General features: G+C 45.5%; 1 protein-coding gene across 4 annotated transcripts in view; it reads left to right on the top strand.

Moving 5' to 3' along the window:
* The first annotated feature begins 249 nt into the window (after positions 1 to 249).
* Positions 250 to 20,733, top strand: part of PCDH19 (protocadherin 19) — a 152,235-nt gene continuing 131,751 nt past the window's right edge. For 2 of the 4 annotated variants that reach the window (XM_032757258.2, XM_032757257.2), the window contains exons 1-2: positions 1,550 to 4,066; positions 7,680 to 8,007. In XM_032757258.2, the coding sequence (XP_032613149.1) occupies positions 1,920 to 4,066; positions 7,680 to 8,007 (2,475 nt within the window). In that variant the 5' untranslated portion in view covers positions 1,550 to 1,919. Of the gene's footprint in view, positions 4,067 to 6,872; positions 7,014 to 7,679; positions 8,008 to 20,733 lie in introns of all 4 variants that reach the window. The other 2 variants (XM_032757256.1, XM_058441787.1) reach the window with 2 other exon arrangements.

Here is a 20,733-nt window from a genome sequence, read left to right as displayed (position 1 = left end):
CCTGGCCTGCCTGTCCTGTCTGTCCGTCCTCCCTTGAATCCCGCCAGGGCTCCACCGGCCGGGGTACCACTTGGTCCCGCCGGTGTGTAAGTTTCCGCTTGGCCCCGCCCCCCCCCGCTCCCCCCCCCCCCCCCGCTTGGCCCCGCCCCAAGACTGGAGCCCGCTGGGCGGCGCGCTGATTGGCCAGCGCCTGGCGTAGCCGGGCTCGGCAGCTTGAGCTCTCTCCTGCTTTCTCCAGACTCCGCGGCCAGTAGTTTGCGGCATCCGGAGGAGCAGCAGCAGCAGTAGCGGCGGCGGCTGGCGCAGCGCGGAGACTGACGAGCGGGCACAGACGGCAGCACAGCTCCCATGCACCATGCCCGGCTTGCCCGGGAGGCACTGGCACCCGCGTCCCTAGCCCGGCGCTGGCCCTTGGCGCGTTGCGCTCCGCAGCATTCCGGCTGAGCGGATTCATCCGAAATCCTAAACCTCCTACCCCAAACGCATTGCCTCCTGCTTGCTCATATTCCACACTCACACTCCCCACACCACACATTCAGTCCTCCTCTGTCTCTCACACATTCACACACAGCCCGAGACAGACAGAGAAAGCGAGACAGACCTCCCGAGTGCGCGAGCGCCCGGGAGGGAGGGAGCCCAACGCAGCGCGGCCAGCGCCTCTCCGGGAAGATGAAATCAAGACGCTCATGCAAGTAAACTCTGGCGGCGACAAAATCGTCGACTGTGGCAGCTGCTGAGGCGGACCCCAGCGACGTGCAACTGAGCTAGGAGGGCTTCCACCCGCAGCGGCGGCGGCGGCGGCGGCGGACCTTGGAGCGACACCCCAGCCCAAACGGAGAGAGGAGAAGCACCCGGTACCCACGGCGGCGGCCCCGCCTCTCCTGGCCGGTACTGTTGTTGCCTCCCCTTCCCTCTTCCCCATTCCCTGCCACCCCGAGCCATTAGAAAGACCGGGGCTTTGATTTTCTTGGACAAATTGCCATCTCCCCGTTTCCACAAACTTGACGTGGAGGGTCGGGCTGCGTTGTTAACTTTGATTTCCTAGACGCAAACGCCCGCAGACCCTCAACTGCTCTGTGGGGGGAACTCCGCTCCCACCTCGGATCCTGGACAGACGCACCCCCAAGCCCTCCGAAGCCAGCCTTAGCGCGAGGGAGCGCGCTCAAGCTCTGGCAGCCTCTCTCCCCTCCCCCTTCCTCTGCTGGCCCCGGGACCGCCATCCGGCTTAACCCTATAACCGGGTGCCCGCGGCGCTTGCCAGTAACTGACTCCTGTCTGCGACACCCCCTTTCTCCCGAACAGGCCTCGAAGAGGCCAGTGTGGCCCCCCCGGACCCCGGAGGGCGCATTCCAAGCGGGTACTCTCTCCGCAGTGAACCCGGAGCTCTGGGGGGAGGTCTTTGCGCATGCCAGGTGCACAGACAGCGAGTTCTCCAGCCTCAGTGCCGGTGCGCCGCGGCGGGCCGGGCAGTGCCTGAAAGGCTGCGCTTCCTCCGCCCTCTTTACCTTCGCCTCAAGTACTGTCCGGACTCAGCGGTGCGTCCTCCAGGCCCCGCAGACACCGCCCGACCCGCAGCCCTGGGCGGCTGCGGACAGTCGCGCCTGGCTAACTTTGAAGGGGTAAAACTGAGTAGCCGGGCTGGAGGGAGGGGGCTCGGGGCCGCGCGGCGCTCCCTTGGCCCCTCGGAGCCCCCGGGGCCCCCGCGAGCTCCCGCCGCGTCCGCCGCAACCTCAGCATTGGAGCCGCCGCGGGTGTCCCCCGCGCGCCGCCGGGCCGCCCTGGGCGGGACTCCTCCTGCGGCCTCCGGGGCCACGGGGCGCGCGCAACAGGCAGCCCGAGCCGGCGGGAAGCTGGAGCGCCGACGGCGTCGGTCTCGGAGGGGTGTGGAGAGGCGAGGCCAAGCAGAGCCCCGCGCAGCCATGGAGTCGCTCCTGCTGCCGGTGCTGCTGCTGCTGGCCATACTGTGGACGCAGGCTGCCGCCCTCATTAACCTCAAGTACTCGGTAGAAGAGGAGCAGCGCGCCGGGACGGTGATTGCCAACGTGGCCAAGGACGCGCGGGAGGCGGGCTTCGCGCTGGACCCCCGGCAGGCTTCAGCCTTTCGCGTGGTGTCCAACTCGGCTCCACACCTAGTGGACATCAATCCCAGCTCTGGCCTGCTGGTCACCAAGCAGAAGATTGACCGTGACCTGCTGTGCCGCCAGAGCCCCAAGTGCATCATCTCGCTCGAAGTCATGTCCAGCTCAATGGAAATCTGCGTGATAAAGGTGGAGATCAAGGACCTGAACGACAATGCGCCCAGTTTCCCGGCAGCACAGATCGAGCTGGAGATCTCGGAGGCAGCCAGCCCTGGCACGCGCATCCCGCTGGACAGCGCTTACGATCCAGACTCAGGAAGCTTTGGCGTGCAGACTTACGAGCTCACGCCCAACGAGCTGTTCGGCCTGGAGATCAAGACGCGCGGCGACGGCTCGCGCTTTGCCGAACTCGTGGTGGAAAAGAGCCTGGACCGCGAGACGCAGTCGCACTACAGCTTTCGAATCACTGCGCTAGACGGTGGCGACCCGCCGCGCCTGGGCACCGTTGGCCTTAGTATCAAGGTGACCGACTCCAATGACAACAACCCGGTGTTTAGCGAGTCCACCTACACGGTGAGCGTGCCAGAAAACTCGCCTCCCAACACACCCGTCATCCGCCTCAACGCCAGCGATCCAGACGAGGGCACCAACGGCCAGGTGGTCTACTCCTTCTATGGCTACGTCAACGACCGCACGCGCGAGCTCTTTCAGATCGACCCGCACAGTGGCCTGGTCACTGTCACTGGCGCTTTAGACTACGAAGAGGGGCACGTGTACGAACTGGACGTGCAGGCTAAGGACTTGGGGCCCAATTCCATCCCGGCACACTGCAAGGTCACCGTCAGCGTGCTGGACACCAATGACAATCCGCCGGTCATCAACCTGCTGTCAGTCAACAGTGAGCTTGTGGAGGTCAGCGAGAGCGCCCCCCCGGGCTACGTGATCGCCTTGGTGCGGGTGTCTGATCGCGACTCAGGCCTCAATGGACGTGTGCAGTGCCGTTTGCTGGGCAATGTGCCCTTTCGACTGCAGGAATACGAGAGCTTCTCCACTATTCTGGTGGACGGACGGCTGGACCGCGAGCAGCACGACCAATACAACCTCACAATTCAGGCACGCGACGGCGGCGTGCCCATGCTGCAGAGTGCCAAGTCCTTTACCGTGCTCATCACTGACGAAAATGACAACCACCCGCACTTTTCCAAGCCCTACTACCAGGTCATTGTGCAAGAGAACAACACGCCTGGCGCCTATCTGCTCTCTGTGTCTGCTCGCGACCCCGACCTGGGTCTCAACGGCAGTGTCTCCTACCAGATCGTGCCGTCGCAGGTGCGGGACATGCCTGTCTTCACCTATGTCTCCATCAATCCCAACTCAGGCGACATCTATGCGCTGCGATCTTTTAACCACGAGCAGACCAAGGCGTTCGAATTCAAGGTGCTGGCCAAAGACGGCGGCCTTCCCTCACTGCAAAGCAACGCTACGGTGCGGGTCATCATCCTCGACGTCAACGACAACACCCCGGTCATCACAGCCCCACCTCTGATTAACGGCACTGCGGAGGTCTACATACCCCGCAACTCTGGCATAGGCTACCTGGTGACTGTTGTCAAGGCAGAAGACTACGATGAGGGCGAAAATGGCCGAGTCACCTACGACATGACCGAGGGCGACCGCGGCTTCTTTGAAATAGACCAGGTCAATGGCGAAGTCAGAACCACCCGCACCTTCGGGGAGAGCTCCAAGTCCTCCTATGAGCTTATCGTGGTGGCTCACGACCACGGCAAGACATCTCTGTCTGCCTCTGCTCTCGTCCTAATCTACTTGTCCCCTGCTCTCGATGCCCAAGAGTCAATGGGCTCTGTGAACTTGTCTTTGATTTTCATTATTGCCCTGGGCTCCATTGCGGGCATCCTCTTTGTAACTATGATCTTCGTGGCAATCAAGTGCAAGCGAGACAACAAAGAGATCCGGACCTACAACTGCAGGTAAAGCCAAGTTTTCTTTCTTTGTCTTGGATGAATAAGGTGTGTTTATCTGTGTCTCTGTGTGAAAATCCTGGTGCTTTTGTTTCCTACTTAAATGCATGCAGCATACTTGCAGTGCTTCTTTTTGTAGGGTGAAAAGTTTGTGACAGTCCAAGTTGATCAATTCTTTTGATCTGACAATTTGCTGGAAGACAATCATTTAGTGTTTGAATGGATTCTGTCACATAATGATGGTGAGGAGAAAAGCAGTTATCATTTTAAAATTTGCATAGCTGTCTCCATGAAGTTATGGTAGGAAAAACAGAGAGAGAGGGAGGGAGGGAGAGAGAGAGAGAGAGAGATTGTTCATATTTTTAGGAAAACCACCAACTACCACAACTTGGTGTCTGGGGCACAGTGTTTTTGGGACAGGTACTGAATGAAAGGAGAGGGAATTTTGGCAGCTACCCTGTCTTGTTGCAGTGATGAACTCTGGAGAGAGACTGGGAGTGGGAGTGTAAGATGGGAAAGGGAGATTAGGGGGAGGGGAGAACAGGAGTGTGTGGAGATGCAGGTGATTAGCGGTTTTTAGTTTATTCTTGGCTTGTTTTTTATCTAGTCCCCAAACATCTGGCTATATAAAGTGAAATTTTATCAGGCATCTGTATGTTTTCAAATATCTGGTTGGTTGGTAGTGTGGAGACCAAACATCCCAATGAGGAACAAGACTTTGCATCCAGATGTTTCAGTAAAAATAGCAATCTTCTAGAGTTGATGATGCTTTCCTCTAATGTGAGACTGTGTTGTGGCATTAAGATCTGGTTCCTACCAGTGGATGTCACTGTGGGCTATTGTGTTACAGTTTCTCTTGAAGTGTGTGAAGGATGTGGTGTGTGTGTGTGTGTGCGCGGGGGGGGGGGGGGGGAGGGAGAGAGAGAGGGATAGAAAGAGGAGGAGAAGAGAGAAAAGAAATGTGGAAACACAGTATTTTTTGAAAAGATTTCCTGATAAGCACACTAGAAGGTCTTACTGAAGCTCTTTCTTACATTTGGATAGAGCATATAAATCTAAGCATTTCTAGAATCCTAGAATCCAATTTAGGATAATACATGACATTTTTTTTCCAGCAGTGTCTCATCGAAACAGTTGAAAAAAGTTGTTTCTTTAGTTTGCTGAAAATGAATGATGCTGCTGTTTACAACCAAGGTGTGTGTGTGCTTTCAACACACCTACACATCAGTGTGTCTTTTGTGCCATTTGTGTCTGCATGTTAATCAGTCAAAATATGTTCCTGTAGGTTCAGTTTGTGTTTGACACCGTCTGAAATGCACACTTCTGTGAATCAGAGCCCCCTGAATATGTAACAGCCATGCAATTATTGTTTCCCTTTTACTATTCTCTGCGTTACACAAGTTAGTAGACAAATGCTAACCACACATGAATATCAATCAGGTGCCATAAAAGAGCAGCTGCAATGCCTCATAAATGCTTTAATCCTGTTACTAGTGAAATGGCCATGACTTTTCTTTCCTTCAGCACCAAGTCATTTCAGATGGGAGAAATGGAAATTAATATTGCTCTTACCTTTCAAACCTGTGACTGCTAGTGGCGATTTTTATAGGAGAAAAATGTGGGGTCAATAAAATTTTATTTATATGGAGATAATTATGGAGAGGACTCTTTTTAAGCCATTTTCTCAGCATAAAGTAAATGCATAAGATCCTTTCCTTGATGAAAAAGAAATCAGCTTGAAATAAAGGTATTGAAGGCTTTGCCACCTCTTGGTGATGTATGACTAGAAGTGAGAGCCCTTTCTGAGAATTTGCCAAGGAGATGATTAAACAGGAGGAGAGCATCTGAATATTGAAAAAAAAAAAAAGAGTAAATCTCAGTGCTCTCCAACTTCACCCAAATGTGTATTTTGTGAAGTGCTGTGTTTCCTGTGATGGTTTGGGATTAATGAAGTACAGTATAATTAAATAATTGGTTAATACAGAAAGGGCTGCACAATGAATGCTTCAGCTGAATAGTTTGATGGGGCATTGCCAAAGTTACTCATCTTGGGTAAACAAAATGATTAAAATTTCCCATTGATTCTGTAAACAGATTAGAATAGAAAATCAACCTTAGTACTAGGGTTTTGGGGATTTTGTCTGCTCCCAAACCCCAGTAGTACCAGTTTGCCATCACTGCAAATCTTCCTGAGCACAGAGCGAAGGGCTGAGGGGAACTCAGTTGCTTAGCTCTAGGTAGATCCTGGGGACAGAGCAAGAATTTGCCTCTGTAGATGTGTAGTCTCCCTATCTACTCAGACTTTTCAGAAACCTAAAGTTCAGGAGCATGTCTTTCCATGTGATTAGGCAGAGATTTCTTTTTCTAAGCCTCTGCAGAATCTCTTCCTGAAATGCATTCATTTATGAGACTTGCGAGATGATCTGCAATTGCTGCTTGAATTGGGCTCCCTTTTTGTATTCAGACAATTAGCTTTGTCGAGTAAGAATAAGGCACAGTCTTTCCCTTGTAAAGATCAACCTGTATTACTTATTAACCCTATTGTTTTGCTGATTATTGCCCAGAAATCGAATTTCCAAAAAATAAACTGAATCATTATGTGCAAAGTAATAAATGAATTTGAGAATCTGGCTACATTTAAATGTATTTCTTTTGACAAGTCTCTTAATGCTTGATGTCTTTGGTGCACGTTGCTGGGTCTGTGTCAGTGTTAATTAAATTGAGCTCTTTATGTTCCAGTTGCAGCACAGCTGCTTGTAGGTACACCTGAATGGAGAAGGATGCTGAATGCACTAACCTTTAAATTCCTTTGCAGTAATTGTTTAACCATCACTTGTCTCCTCGGCTGTTTTATAAAAGGACAAAACAGCAAGTGTCTGCATTGCATCTCGGTTTCTCCCATTAGCGAGGAGCAAGACAAAAAGACAGAGGAGAAAGTGAGCCTAAGGGGAAAGAGGTAAAAAGGCATTTCCCCTCATTTAAATGGGTTTGGCTATTAGATTTTTCTAGGAGAGGAGGGGGTCGGGGGGAGAGGGAACTGGGCTAGGGCAGGGAGGAGGGTGTGGAGGAGACGCAAAAGAATGGGGTCTGATCTCCTACCCCAGTCCAAAACTGAATGAGTGAGTCATAGAGGAAGCTGATTGAGGGCGTGTGCCACATGGCAAATGCCTGGAGGAACTGGCAAGGGGGTGGGGGCGGGTATTTTTTATTTTCCTGTATCTCCTCTTTGGTGACTTGCTTTGTATTTCACCTAGGAGTTCCTTTTGGTTCCAGGGAAGCTCCAGATTTGAGCATTTTCATGCTTTCTCTCCCATAGGCTCAACTTTCCCTGTCCCCCCACCCGTGCTCACAGGCCACTCACAATGAAAAATTCCAAATCCAAAGTATAGAAACTTTTTTAGGGGGTGTTGGTGAGAGGTTACTATGTTTAATACGAAAAGTTTATGGCCCTCAGCTTGTTTTCCCTTGTAAAAAGCACAGGGAGAAACCCGATGATGTAATGCACCAGAATAAGGAGCTGGAGCGGAGATGGGGTGCAACCCTCTGGGGTGCTTAATGTTTATTAATCAGTGCATGGTTTGGGAGGGTGTTAGTGATTCATGCTGCCTTTTCTGTCACATAGAATTGCTGAGTACTCCTATGGGCATCAAAAGAAATCAAGCAAGAAGAAAAAAATCAGTAAGAATGACATCCGCCTTGTACCCCGGGATGTGGAGGAGACAGACAAGATGAACGTTGTCAGTTGCTCTTCCCTGACCTCCTCCCTCAACTATTTTGACTACCACCAGCAGACGCTGCCCCTGGGCTGCCGCCGCTCTGAGAGCACTTTCCTGAATGTGGAGAACCAGAATACCCGCAACACCAGTGCTAACCACATCTACCATCACTCTTTCAACAGCCAGGGGCCCCAGCAGCCTGACCTGATTATCAACGGTGTGCCTCTGCCTGAGGTGAGTGCAGCTAAGTGGCTGTATGAGGTTCTCCCAGGTCTCCTTCTTTAGCTGCTTGCTGGATACCATAAACTGCTGTGCTGGCACATCCCCTGGCAGGCGTGGGGAGAATTTCTCTGCTTATGCCCATTTTCATACTAAGGGTTTGCTACCAGTGCTTCTTGGAGCAAAAGGTAACCCAACATACTGGGCCTTTGTGTAGGTATGGGTATTGGAATTGGTAACTCAAAGAGTCTGAGCCCTTGAAATCATTATCCTGGCGTAATTCGAGTTTGCTCCACCTGTTGCAAATATAGCACGCTTGATAGCCAGCAGTACCAGTATGCCAGTAAAGTGGCTTAGAAAGAGTCATCAAGTAGTGTTGAAAATGGATGAAACCCTCTAATGCCCTGGGACCAGTTTTCCAGTGTGAGAGTGATTCAGCCTCCTAAAGACCCCATTTGCTTTTTCTTTCGTCACATCACTGTTCTCTAGCATTTTGGTGAGAGAATACGGATAGGCTGGTTAAAGGGAGGCAAAGCAAAAAAATTAAAAAGCCACTTTGCCATTTCTTAGCAGTTCTAGTGGTAACATTTGATGGTTGAGGAGATTGAAACTGTCATTATTGCTGAAAATTTAAGAATTAGTTGGCTGGTTGCAGTGGCTCACACCTGTAATCCCAGTACTTTGAGAGGCCGAGGCAGGAGAATTGCTTGAGTCCGGAATTCCAGACCAGCTTGCCAGCCTGGGCAATATAGTGAGACCTCATCTCTAGCAATGAAAAAAAAAAAGAATAAGAATAAGAATTATCTGTGCATTTGAGTAAGCTCTGTTTCTTTCTCTTCACTGGTAATGAATGTATTTAAGTAGAATTTTTTTTTTTTTTTTTTTGAGATGGAGTTTCTCTTGTTGCCCAGGCTAGGGTGCAATGGCACGATGTTGGCTCACTGCAGCCTCCACCTCCTGGCTTCAAGCAATTCTCCTGCCCCAGCATCCATAGTAGCTGGGATTACAGGCATGCGCCACCACACCCGGCTAATTTTGTATTTTTAGTAGAGACAGGGTTTCTCCATGTTGGTCAGGCTGGTCTCAAACTCCTGACTGCAGGTGATCTGCCCGCCTCGGCCTCCCAAAGTGTTGGGATTACAGGCGTGAGCCACCGCACTGGGCTTAAGTAGAAATGTTTTTTAAAATGTGATGTGGTCAGATGTTTGCTGGCTATTGAAATATTTTAGGGCAGTAGAGTGGTATATGGATGATGGCTGGTGGGTGGCTGGGTGGAAGGCTAGAAGTAACATTTCTTAAGTTGATTTCATTTTTCCATGAATTGCTTAAGTTCCTCTTTGGTTAGAAATTTGATGCACTGGGAGGCATATGTCCTCTTCCAAGCTACCAATGAAAAGAATACTGCATACTTGGAGAGCACTTGCACATCTTTCAAAGCACCTTCCCAAACATGGTTTCGTTTGATCCTCACCATCAGATATCTTGATAGGTTGCCCTTCAGTAGATGATGAAACAGAGGTCCAGAGATGCTAAGGGACTTACTCAGACTCACAAAGCTGGTCAAGACAGGGAGGACCAGACTGAAGGACTCTATACTGCCTGGCAAATGTGATTTCAGTGACACCTTCCTGCCTTAAAAGTAATTCAGCTTGACATACCCAGGCTATGATGCATACATAAAATGGCCTCATAGTACTTGTGTCAATTTTGTAGGATAAGGGGTCTTAAGACCACTTACATTGATTGCTTCTTCTAGTTCCTGAATAATAATTCCCATCAGAATTAATGGGGCCAAACAGCAGTGCTCTTGATGAGTAACTGATGGTATTCTGCCAGCAACGAAAGCACCAATATTTTCAATTTATAACTCTATAAATAAGGATTTTTTGAAAGTCCAGTATTGTGCTAGGTAAACTCAGTTATAATTATTAATGTCAGTGAATACTACTAAGGCCTAGGCCGTAGACTACTTAGAAGACTACTTGTGGATCACCAATAGCTCAGCAATAGAAAATGAGAGGTAGTGGTGTGTAGTGGAATCAGATTGATCATGATTTTGAATCCAGGAATCACTGCTTGCTGTGGAACATAAGACTCTGTTTCTTTATCTACAAAATGGGCACCCCTGTCATGCAAAGTTGTTCCAAGGAATATGACTTGTGTAGTGTAGTAGGTTCAACTCATTGGTGTCCCCAAAATAGTAGACCTCTTCACTGTACAGTTGGAGAATCAGTGTTACAATGGCTTACACTACTGATTGTGTCTCCCTAGGCACTTGTAACCAAAGAGGAATTTAGGCTGCTTCTATATAGATACATCCTACAAAGTATTATGGCCATACTATTCATATTGATCATTTAAACAATAGAGGTGAAAGATGCCAAAGTTGTGGGTTCAGTTGTTCAGAAGTAACGGCACTGTTACTTGTGGAGATAGACAAAAGGGTTGAATCCCGAGGACTTGGTGATCACTAAGGCAATCAATTCAAGGCACTAGAGAAATGTGAGTTCTGGTGTCTATGAAATAGATGGAGAGGACAGAAAACGTATGATGACATCTGATTGGTTTACCCAAGACTTAGTATCATTTCTGGGATTCTTCCATGGGCTGAATGAAACAAAATATTGCTTCAATTATTTAGAAAAGCCGTTTAAAATCTCAGTTCTGATCCTGTCTCTGACTCACAAAGCCAGATGCTTTTCCCTGGTTAACAAAATTATACAGTTTTGGTGTGTACAGCTGGTCATGGCCAAGAAAGTGTGTTCTAGACATAGTGAGGTTGTGTGTATTTCTAATATTCAGTCCCTCCTGGAGAGCTCAACTGGCAAACCCATTCAGAAAGGAGAGAGGCCCACTTACAGCCGAATACAGACCAGGCCATTTAACCTGAATCAGTCACAATGCCCTGCATAGGGAAAATGACACTTCTTTTCTTTTATACCAAAGGCCACTGGACTCGGTGGAATACTTGGGTCCAATGAAATCTATAGAAGAGCAGGGATGATTGATTCGTTCATTCAACTGATATTTGTTGAGCCTCCTCTTTGTAAGGCACTGCTGTAGGCTCTGGCGTTAGAGAGATGAAAAAGACAAGAAATGCACATTCTAAAGTGTGAGACAATCAAGTAAACAGGTAATTTGCAATATAGAGTAATAAATGCTAATATAGGGTGCAATGGGACATTCTCCATTGCTAGGATAATAACATTTTGATATATTTCCTACATTATCTTTATATTTTCCTAATTAATTAATTAATCCATTCAAGAAAGCAACATTTATTAAGCAATTATAGCATAGAATGATAAGTGCTATGATGTGGCAAATATAAGATTCTATAGAAATTTCTCTATGTTACTTACATTGTTCTTTATATTATTTCATTAAACCATTCTTTAATTTGTTCATTAATTTATCCCATTAGCAGTTATTATACATTTAGAATGTGCCAGGTAATGTACTGCTTTGCGGGGATCAAAAATAATAAAACACTTGTTTCTTGACCCCAGGGAGCTTACAGAAAGACAGACAAGTAAACAGGTAATTTCAATTCAGAATAACATCCTATTCCTGGGCACATGTTACATTCTTACTCTCCAGGTTGGGACAAAAGGGCACTACATAGTAGGTTCCTCTGTTGGGTTACCTGTGTCAAACCCATTCCCTTTATGAGCTGTAGATCCAGTTACAGGGCTTACTCTCAAAGGGATTATAGACGAGTCCACTCAGACGTGTTGCGTGCTAGCTGTACTCTATCACACTTTGAAATTTATCACCATGGCATTAGATCAAGTCAGTAAGCATTGTTGGAGTATCCACTATGTGCTCAGCTGTGTGGCAGGGACCATGGAGATTCCAAGTAAGTTTAAGACGTAACTTCTGCCCTCAGAGAGTTCAGTCTAGTTGGAGAGCGAAGATCACCCACAGTGATTTCACGGGCAAGCAATACAAGATAGTTTCTGATCACCTGTCGCTTTGTAGACTCCTAAGAACTTTCTCCTCCTTTGATGGCAGCCTTACATTTTATGTAGATTTGCCATTGAACTCTCAAAATTTAGTGCTGAATGGAAGATAGCTCTTGTATCAGTGTCCAAACCTAGCGACATCTGAACGTTGTTGGCTCTAGAAGCTAACAGAAATATGACTTTGAATGCAGTTAGATAGGCAAGATAAAGGGAATGGAACACTAATCAAGAATTGGAACTCAGTTTACAGTATTGCAGAGATAATCTTGTATAGAATTGTATATCATTATTTACTTGTCCTCTGATGTTGGCTGGGAAATCAGCTATGTGGATTTTGTGGTTTCGTACACAAATTGGAGGGGCAAAGCGGAGGATGCCTTTGCTGTTTACAGAAGACTTTTGTAGAATTAGTGATGTCAGGTATCTTTTACGTATTTTAAACTGAAAGGTGAGGTTTGCATTCCTTGGTATCCTGGTTTATTTTACTCATAGACTTAGTGTATATGTGAATGAATTAGAGGGCGCGCGTGTGTGTGTGTGTGTGTGTGTGTGTGTGTGTGTATGAGGGAGTAGAAGAGAGTGAAGAGAGAGGAAAGGAGGTTGAAAAAGAAGGAAAATGGAGAAGAAAGATAGTAGGTTTGTCAGTTTGCTAAGATCTTTCTAAAAATAGTCCAGATTTTTTGAGAGGCTCCTTAGTAAGGCAAATGATTTTTCTTCCAGTCTTATGGAATGGAGACATGCCTACTGGTGCCTCTGGATGCTGGAAAGCGTTATTCCTTTGTACAGCAGCATTGCTGCATTACCATTTTTGTCACCTGGGTGCAGTCATTATTGGAGGAAGAAAATGCAACTCATTGCATCTACTGGAAATGGAGACTTGGGTGAGGCTTCTTCCTACCTCCAGGAGGGGTGAAATGGCCCAAACACCCAGTGTCTTTTGTGCAGTATTTTTAAATTTTAGTTTTCTGATGTTGAATGTTTCTGAGCTGACAGCTGTAAGGGAGTGATAGTAGGCAAAAACTTAAAGAATTCCAGTCATAGGTCCGCAGGGATTTAAATTTTGGTTTCAGTCTCAATCTTGAATTCTATTTTCTACCTTTCATCGGCAAACTGTAGTTTCTTTGATATGAGGCATCTAAGGGGGGTGTGTGCATGCTCTGCTATAGCCACTCATGCAACAGTCTTCATGAGTAGCGATGTAGTAGCTGTGGAAGAGTTTGCAGAACAAGAATGTGTGTGGCAGCCAAATTGAATGCTTCCAATTATCCTACAGAAAGCCTGAATGCATGGTCATCTTAGTGGAAATAATGAAAATAAAACATCAGGCTTTGAAAAAAATAGCCCAGTACACTTTAGTTCCTAAAACAGAGTTTTAAAGTTAGAGATTTGCAGTGACTTGAATGAAATTCTGGGCTACATTAGACAGCCACAAACCTATCAGGTAGTAGATTCAGAAGGCACTAAAAAATAATAGGTATGATAAGGCTGGTTTGGATAGCATGGAAATGACACAAAGCATCACCTCTAATTAAAAGAAACCAACAAACCCTTTAGTGCGCATCTTGTTTGTTTGTCTCCTTATTACAGTAGGGTCTTGGAATCATTTCAGTCCTATCCGTAAGGGTCAAAAGTAACCCTGCAGGAGAAAGCAATGAGAAACAACACAGCCCACATCTTTTCAAGCATTCTCATTTCAGTTTTCTTCAAAAACCAAGGGCTCAATTTCTACCAGCAGTCATTCTAGGGCCACCCATTGCCTACATTGTATCTTATTGGCACCTTTCACCTCTAGCTGAGAAAGCCAGTTTCCCAGCGGGGATGGGCTTGCAAGATGTGTTCCAGAATAAACTGTTCCTCTGTTGTCTCCATGCAACTGCCACAGAACTGCAGAACTCAGTTAGTTTACATTAGTATCTGCTAATTTATTATTATCACTCCTTATTGGCAATTAACTGGTTACCTTAGAGATCACCTCTCTCCCCGTACACCTTCACTGAAGTTGAGCTCAGCCAGAGCTCTTGCTAATGATCCTGAGATTTTTCTCCCCAAGGGGCTGGAGGCAGGACATTTTCCAGAGAGGGCTCTAAGGCTTTGGAATTCCTCTTATCAGAGGCCCACTTGTTTTGGGTCCAGGTGGCTCCACCTGGTTTTTTCTCTGACTGTCAGTCAGACTTACAAGGTAGGACGAGCTGCAGACCTCTCTCTCCCTAACCTTGCCCCAGCCTGTGCTGTGGCTTGGGCTTGTTGTGCCCAGCGCAGAAGCTAAGGGCTTAGGGGATTGCTTGTTAGGAATTTGGGGACTGAAAAAGGATGAAGTCACCTCCTGGCAAAGCTGGAGTCTTTCAATTGTGGCAGTGCTGTGGCTTTTAGGCGTCTGCCTCGAGTTTCAGATGTTGGCCCCTCTGCATGTGTACCTCAGCTTCCAGGATTTAGGGGAGGCCAAACTTGGTTGAATCGAGTGTCTCAGATTTGGGTAAATAAAGCCGTTTTTACAAGAGGCCTGTGTGTGAGAGGTGGGAGGCTGGCTCTGGAGCAGCCATTTTCCCCCACGGAGAAGAGGCTTGATTTCTTGATGTGTGACTGGCTGGCCTTTGATGTGAGCCTCATTTACTTCGAACAATTGAGAGGCTTGAAGTGAAAATCCCAGAGGATCAGTTGTTTGCAGAGGGAAATGCTCTTCAAGTTACATTTCCTATTTGGCTGTTGTGTATTTAGAGTAGTTTTTGTGTGGGCTGCATAGTGGGGTCACTCAGCTTCTAGTGGGTGTACCCAGGCTGCTAGCACCTCCCTGTGCCCCCCAGGGGAATGATGAAGAAAATTCCTGCAGCTGTGGGGACAGCAACTCTGCCAACTCCGGGAGCTTGAGCTCCTGTGCAGAAACCTTACTTGTTATCATTAAGCATATTGGTTAGGACCACACAGCTCCACAGCATTTCTAGAAGAGGTGTCAGAATGGACCAGTGTTTCCACTCTACAGTAATGAAAATGGAAAAGACAAATGACTTACCCAGGCACACAACATTTGCGGCCAAACAAGCCTCCATTTTGCTTCACAGTAGTTCCTCTGGTGCAGCTTCCAAGCGTTTTCTGTCACATAATGAAAAACCTGACAGGACTCTCCAGGAGGACCTGCGGGTATACTTTGGATGGTAGTTGTGTTCCTGAAAAGCTGGTCAGCCAAAGGGTGTTTGTTTTGTAAATTAGACCCTATGCTAATCACAGCAGTGGAATTCTGTATTTAAAGAAAGCCTGTGGTGGATCCTTTCGTAAAGGAGAGTCCTTATATAATGTGAATAATCAACTCCTAACTGATTTCTTTTGTAAGTCTGGATTTTCACATATCTTGTTTGCTTAAAATTAGATTCCTCAAATTGACAAGATTTACAAAACCTTTGAAAGGTGGGCCAATTCATTTTTCCCTTGATTGAAATCTAGCCCTTGAATCCTCACTGGTTAGCCTTCCTGTTTGATTTTTACTTAATTAAACAACTTGCAACTATGTAATATTTAAAATATAGTGTCCAGAAAAGATGGGTACATGCCATTGAAATTTAACAAGTATTAGCATTTAATATTTGCTCCGGATTCTAAAAAAATGAAATAAAATATGACAGCTGCCACCTTCCCATCCTTTTCTCTCCTTTGTAAACCCTTGGCTCAAAGAACAGAAGCCCATCACGCATTTTTTTTTTTTGTCTTCACCTGTAGAGCTCGTTCCTGAAGAGATGGCTTCCCCTTTGCTGTCTCAGATTCTGAAAGCTCCCCAAGTCAATAGGGATTTCCTGGATTGGGTAGAGCCTGGGAATTACTTTGGAAAGTGAAAGAGCTCTCTTAGACTTTCCTTTAAATTCAGTGTTTGGGGAGGGATAAAAATCCCTTTTCAGAATGGGGAAAAAATGAGAATGAGAGTGAGACACACAAATTGACAGACACGTGTTAGGACCAGCTACCTACAGAATTTTGAGCAGACCCTTTGGGACTGAAGCAGGCGGGAAGCTTGGTGTCAAGTCTGTGTTCTCCTTAAGCTCAGTGTTCATGGACTAGCACCGTGGCTTCTTTTTGTTGTTGTTGTTGAGACGGAGTCTCACTTTGTCACCTAGGCTGAAGTGCAGTGGTATGATCTCGGCTCACTGCAACCTCCGCCTCCCGGGTTCAAGCGATTCTGCTGCCTTAGCCTCCCGAATAGCTGGGATTACAGGCATGTACCACCATGCCCGGCTAATTTTTTTGTATTTTTAGTAAAGACAGGGTTTCACCGTGTTGGCCAGGCTGGTCTCGAACTCCTGACCTCAGGTGATCCACCCGCCTCTGCCTCCCAAAGTGGTGGGATTACAGGCATGAGCCACCACGCCTGGCTGCACCTTGGCTTCTTAATGTCAGATGCTTAAGCACTGCCTTGATGTGCATAGTCTTCTGATGCTCCGTTAAGTCTCTGAGTGCCAGGGTGGCCAGTTTTCAGTTTCTCCCACTGGGCCCCATCTGGCCGCTGTTCTGTGGCAAGCTGCTCTCCCTCACTGCCACCAGCACTGGCCTTGGCGGTCTCTGCCTTCTGGATTATTTTCGCTCCCAAATCTGATTTCCAGAGCATGAAGGGCACCTCTTCTCACATTGTGTAGTTTGCTCTTCTGAGCAAAATGGATTCCCTGTGTAAGATGACAGGAAGAAAAGTTCAATCCAAAGGCCAGATCCCTCTTTAGGGGAGTGTGTGTGTGTGTGTGTGTGTGTGTGTGTGTATGTATGTGTGTGTGTGGGAGAGGGAGGGGGGAAAGGAGAGAGAGAAAGAAGCAGGAGGGAATAAAATGAACATTGTCTGCTTTTCTCACTCACTTTTTTGCCTCTGTGATGATGGAGCCTTTACGGGCTGGGCTGACCATACACATGTCTATGATATTAGGTCCTCATAGCCCCCTTCCCAACTCTTTGACATTCTGCTGGTTGTCTCCCTGAGGAAATGCTCATAAGCTTAGTCACAGCAGGGTGTGATCCCCCAAATGTGAGGCCATGACGCCCCAATTTGGTATAGCTCAAGGATAGATCTCTCAGACTCTTTTTAATTGAGATCTCGGTGAGTAGGAAGCAGCCAAATAATCATTGCTGTACATACAACTCAGCTTAAGAATACCTTATAGTGCATATTTTCAACTTATTAGAAATTATTTTCTGAGGCTTGCTTTCTCTTTTTGTTTCTTTTGGGCACAATTCTGTATCAAGCTTTTCTCTTCTTTAATTCTCTTGGCTTGAGAAGAGTCTGCTATGGACTGCCTATGTGTACAGGTCATTTGCTATAAAACCGTATCTTTTCTAAGTGAGAAGAATGGACAGGGAGACCCTGTCAAACTGCGTTCAGAGGGATTGGCTTAACCTTTAAGAGGCTTTTTTATAACTAAAAATGTCCGTAATCTAGCATTCATATTTGAAACTTGACATGCTTGAGGGAGGCAGGGCTCTGGAGATACAGGGATGAACAGAGGCATATGGCTACAGGTAATGGTGAACGGCTTGTTGGAAGACTGATTTCCTCCTCTGTGCTGCCAGGCACAGAGGCTATGGTAAGGACACAGACACACTGCACTCATAAGACTGGCATTAACTATGAGCTTGCTGTTCTGATCATTAATTAGTGCATTTCCATTTTTTCAAGTATAGACTTTTGAGTGATGGAGTATGCTAATGGTAACATTTGTTCTTAAAAGCTTAGGGGAGAGAACACAATGGCATTACTACTAAATAATGGCTTTTTCATAGTGAAGATTTTGCCTGATTTTAAAATTGCAAAATAATTTTATGATAGTTATGGCTCTTTGGAAATGAATCTCAAATACTACCTATGAAACACTAATTTTCTGTGTGGCTTGTGCACTTACTAATGGCATGTGTGTGCTTACACTTCTAGGTCATTTTAATTTTGCCTTTACTGGTAATTCTTTAGAAATAGAAAAAGAAGTGTGCTTTGTTGCAGTAAAAAATATAATAATTTTCTGAAATGGAAAGAAAGCTAACCTGCCTTTGCAAAAACTATGCATTATGTAGTGGCCTGATGGAGCAAAACCTTATAAAACTGGTAAGCTATAAATACCATGGCACTGGGCGTTGTTGGAATGACATCCGGGGCTTGGTCTTTGCACACCTGATCACCAGGTACCCTCAAGAGGAGATCATGGAAGGTGGAGAAAAATCCGTACCTGTAAAGGTTTGTGGCTGTGCATGGTGTCATGTTTGGAAGTATGGGATCAAATAAATGTGTGTGATGTTTGCAACACTTTGCTGTCCTCACTCTTTGAGCCTAGCAAAGCCTATCAGGACAGTTTTCTCTAGTGTGTGCGTGATCCCAAGTGACTATATAATCAAAGATAACCATCTAGAAATCTGCAATTCTGAGGTAGGGGAGGTCACTACCAAAACAGACGAAACAATTAAAAACCTCATAAAAGAGAAGCTTTAGTTTATTGAAACCTGTTATTACTAGGGATATCAGAATCCAAGACATAGAGAATTCTGAAAATTCCAGACAAATGCCAAACTACACCAAACCTGCAACAATATGTGAAGAGATTGGGTTGGGGGATCTCCAAGTTATCTTTCAGCTCTGGGTGTAAATGTGTGAATGTTTGCAGCATTGGTTTGAAGGGCTTCATATAGCTGCCTGCATTGAAGTTTGAGTCCATGTGATGACAATGGTTGCTCTGTAGGTGGTGTTGAAGGCAGAAGACTTAGCTATGGCAGGTGACACAATAGGTACAGCACATTAGCTTTTAATGAGGGCAGCATATTCTGTGTATAATCTGAATTGTGAGTGTGCATGCCAAAACTCAGAGCCTCTCTCTTCAAATATGTCTTCCTGTTCAACGCGAGTTCTGCCATAAAGGCAGCAATGGGTATTCTAACCTTGCTTCATTTGGTTTGTACTTGTTCTAGGGATGAATAGGAGATGCACGCGTCTTGCCTGGCAAACTAGACCTTTCAGGAGAGCACAAATTCACTTAAATATAAATTATGTTGATTATCACTCTACCTAAAAATTTATAGAGCTGGAAGTCACCGAGATCTCCTTTTAAGTTGGGTATTCTTGAAAACTGTTTTGTATATCATGATAAATTATCTAACCTTTTATACAGTTGAAGGCCAACATTATGGAAATAAGCAGCTTTTTATTCCATTCTAAGGTCAGTCTAACCAAATTATGCAACTTCTAATGCAATTGCTTGAAGCTTCCACTTTGAAAGTTTTTTCATCTTAATACCTTGCAACAGAGATAAATATTTTAGCTACTATTCATGCTTAACAATATATTTCACTGACTGTCATTCTCTTTGTGGGATTTGTTGGCATGAGAGGCAGTCCACCATGGCTCTGCTCATTTTGCTGTTTGTTATAGATTATCAGAAAAGAGCCAGAATTCAATAAAAAATGTATTTTTGTTCTTGCTGTTATTTTTAATTTCAGGCCATGGGAGGCTGACTGAGCCCTACAGAATCAATATATACTTGGCACTTGGGGTTTGACTTAAGAGCCAAAAATGTGGTAGATTTTCTTTTAAACTAGATTTGATTCCAGAATTATTAAACCCAATGCATGTTGGAGGCTGATGGACTGCATCCAGCAGGATTTGGGGCACCTTCTGTAACAAAGCAATCTATTTCTTTCAGGGAGTCACTGCTACTTCAGGGGAAGGGGCAGTCGGTGGGGACGCCCTTGGAAGTTCTGTTCTACCCTAGGCTCCCCAAACAATAATTTTTAGGGGCTCCTTGATGGTAGGATCAACTCTGTGCAATTTCTTTTGGATAATGTCAGGTGTTTATTAAATGTATTTTGTTACTGATGACTAGCTCTGTAGTGGTTATAGTGCCCTGCTGTTAGAGAGTATTCATTTATTCTGGGTCACACCTTGCCCTCTATGATGATTTGCCTCCAGACTTTAGTGAATGGACTTACTGTTTAGTAGTTAGGCTCTTTAAAAAAATATTTTGGCTTGAAAATATCCACTCATTCATCCATCCACCAAATATTTATAGATCATCCTTCACTGACCAGGCCTGTATTCAGCCCAGAGAGACATAGAGAAAGCATAAGTAGTACCTCACCTTGTAGTTTATATTGCCACTGAGGAGACAAGATAGAAGTTAAGCACATTTTCTTGAAGTCAATGAGAAAAGCAAGGATCATTTACTAAATGGTGCCATGTAATTGGTTAACAATTGGAAAAAATATGATTTTATTTCCCACTATATGACAAAAATAAATTTCACATTTATTAGAGTTAATATGAAAACTCAAATAATAAAATTATTAGAAAAATATAAATAAATGTCCAATTAATTTTGAAGCTGAAGAGGACTTCAAGAGCATAAAAACAATGAAAATGAGCACAAAGAAAAATACCAGCAGCTCTGACTATATAAAATTTAGGAATGTCTATATATCTACAAATATCATAAACTAAATTAAAAAATAAACCATAAGCTGGGAAAATATTTTAAATTTATAGCGCAGAGAACCTGTATTTATTAATCTGTTTTTCAGCTTTATTGGGAGTGTAATTGACAAGTAGGAATTGTGTATATTTAAGGTGTACAACTTGTTGTTTTGACTCATGTATACATTGTGAAATGATTGCCACCATCAAACTAATTAACATAGCCGTTACCTCATATAGTTACCATTTTTTAAAATGGTGAGAACACTTAAGATCTATTCTCTTGGAGAATTTCAGGAATACAATACAGTATTGTTAATTATAGTCACCATGCTATACATTAAATCTCCAGAACTTATCTTG

The sequence above is a fragment of the Hylobates moloch genome, unplaced genomic scaffold (genome assembly GCF_009828535.3).
Source record: "Hylobates moloch isolate HMO894 unplaced genomic scaffold, HMol_V3 SCAFFOLD_7, whole genome shotgun sequence".
NCBI classification, from domain to species: domain Eukaryota; kingdom Metazoa; phylum Chordata; class Mammalia; order Primates; family Hylobatidae; genus Hylobates; species Hylobates moloch.
This window is presented reverse-complemented; position numbering and strand designations above follow the sequence as displayed.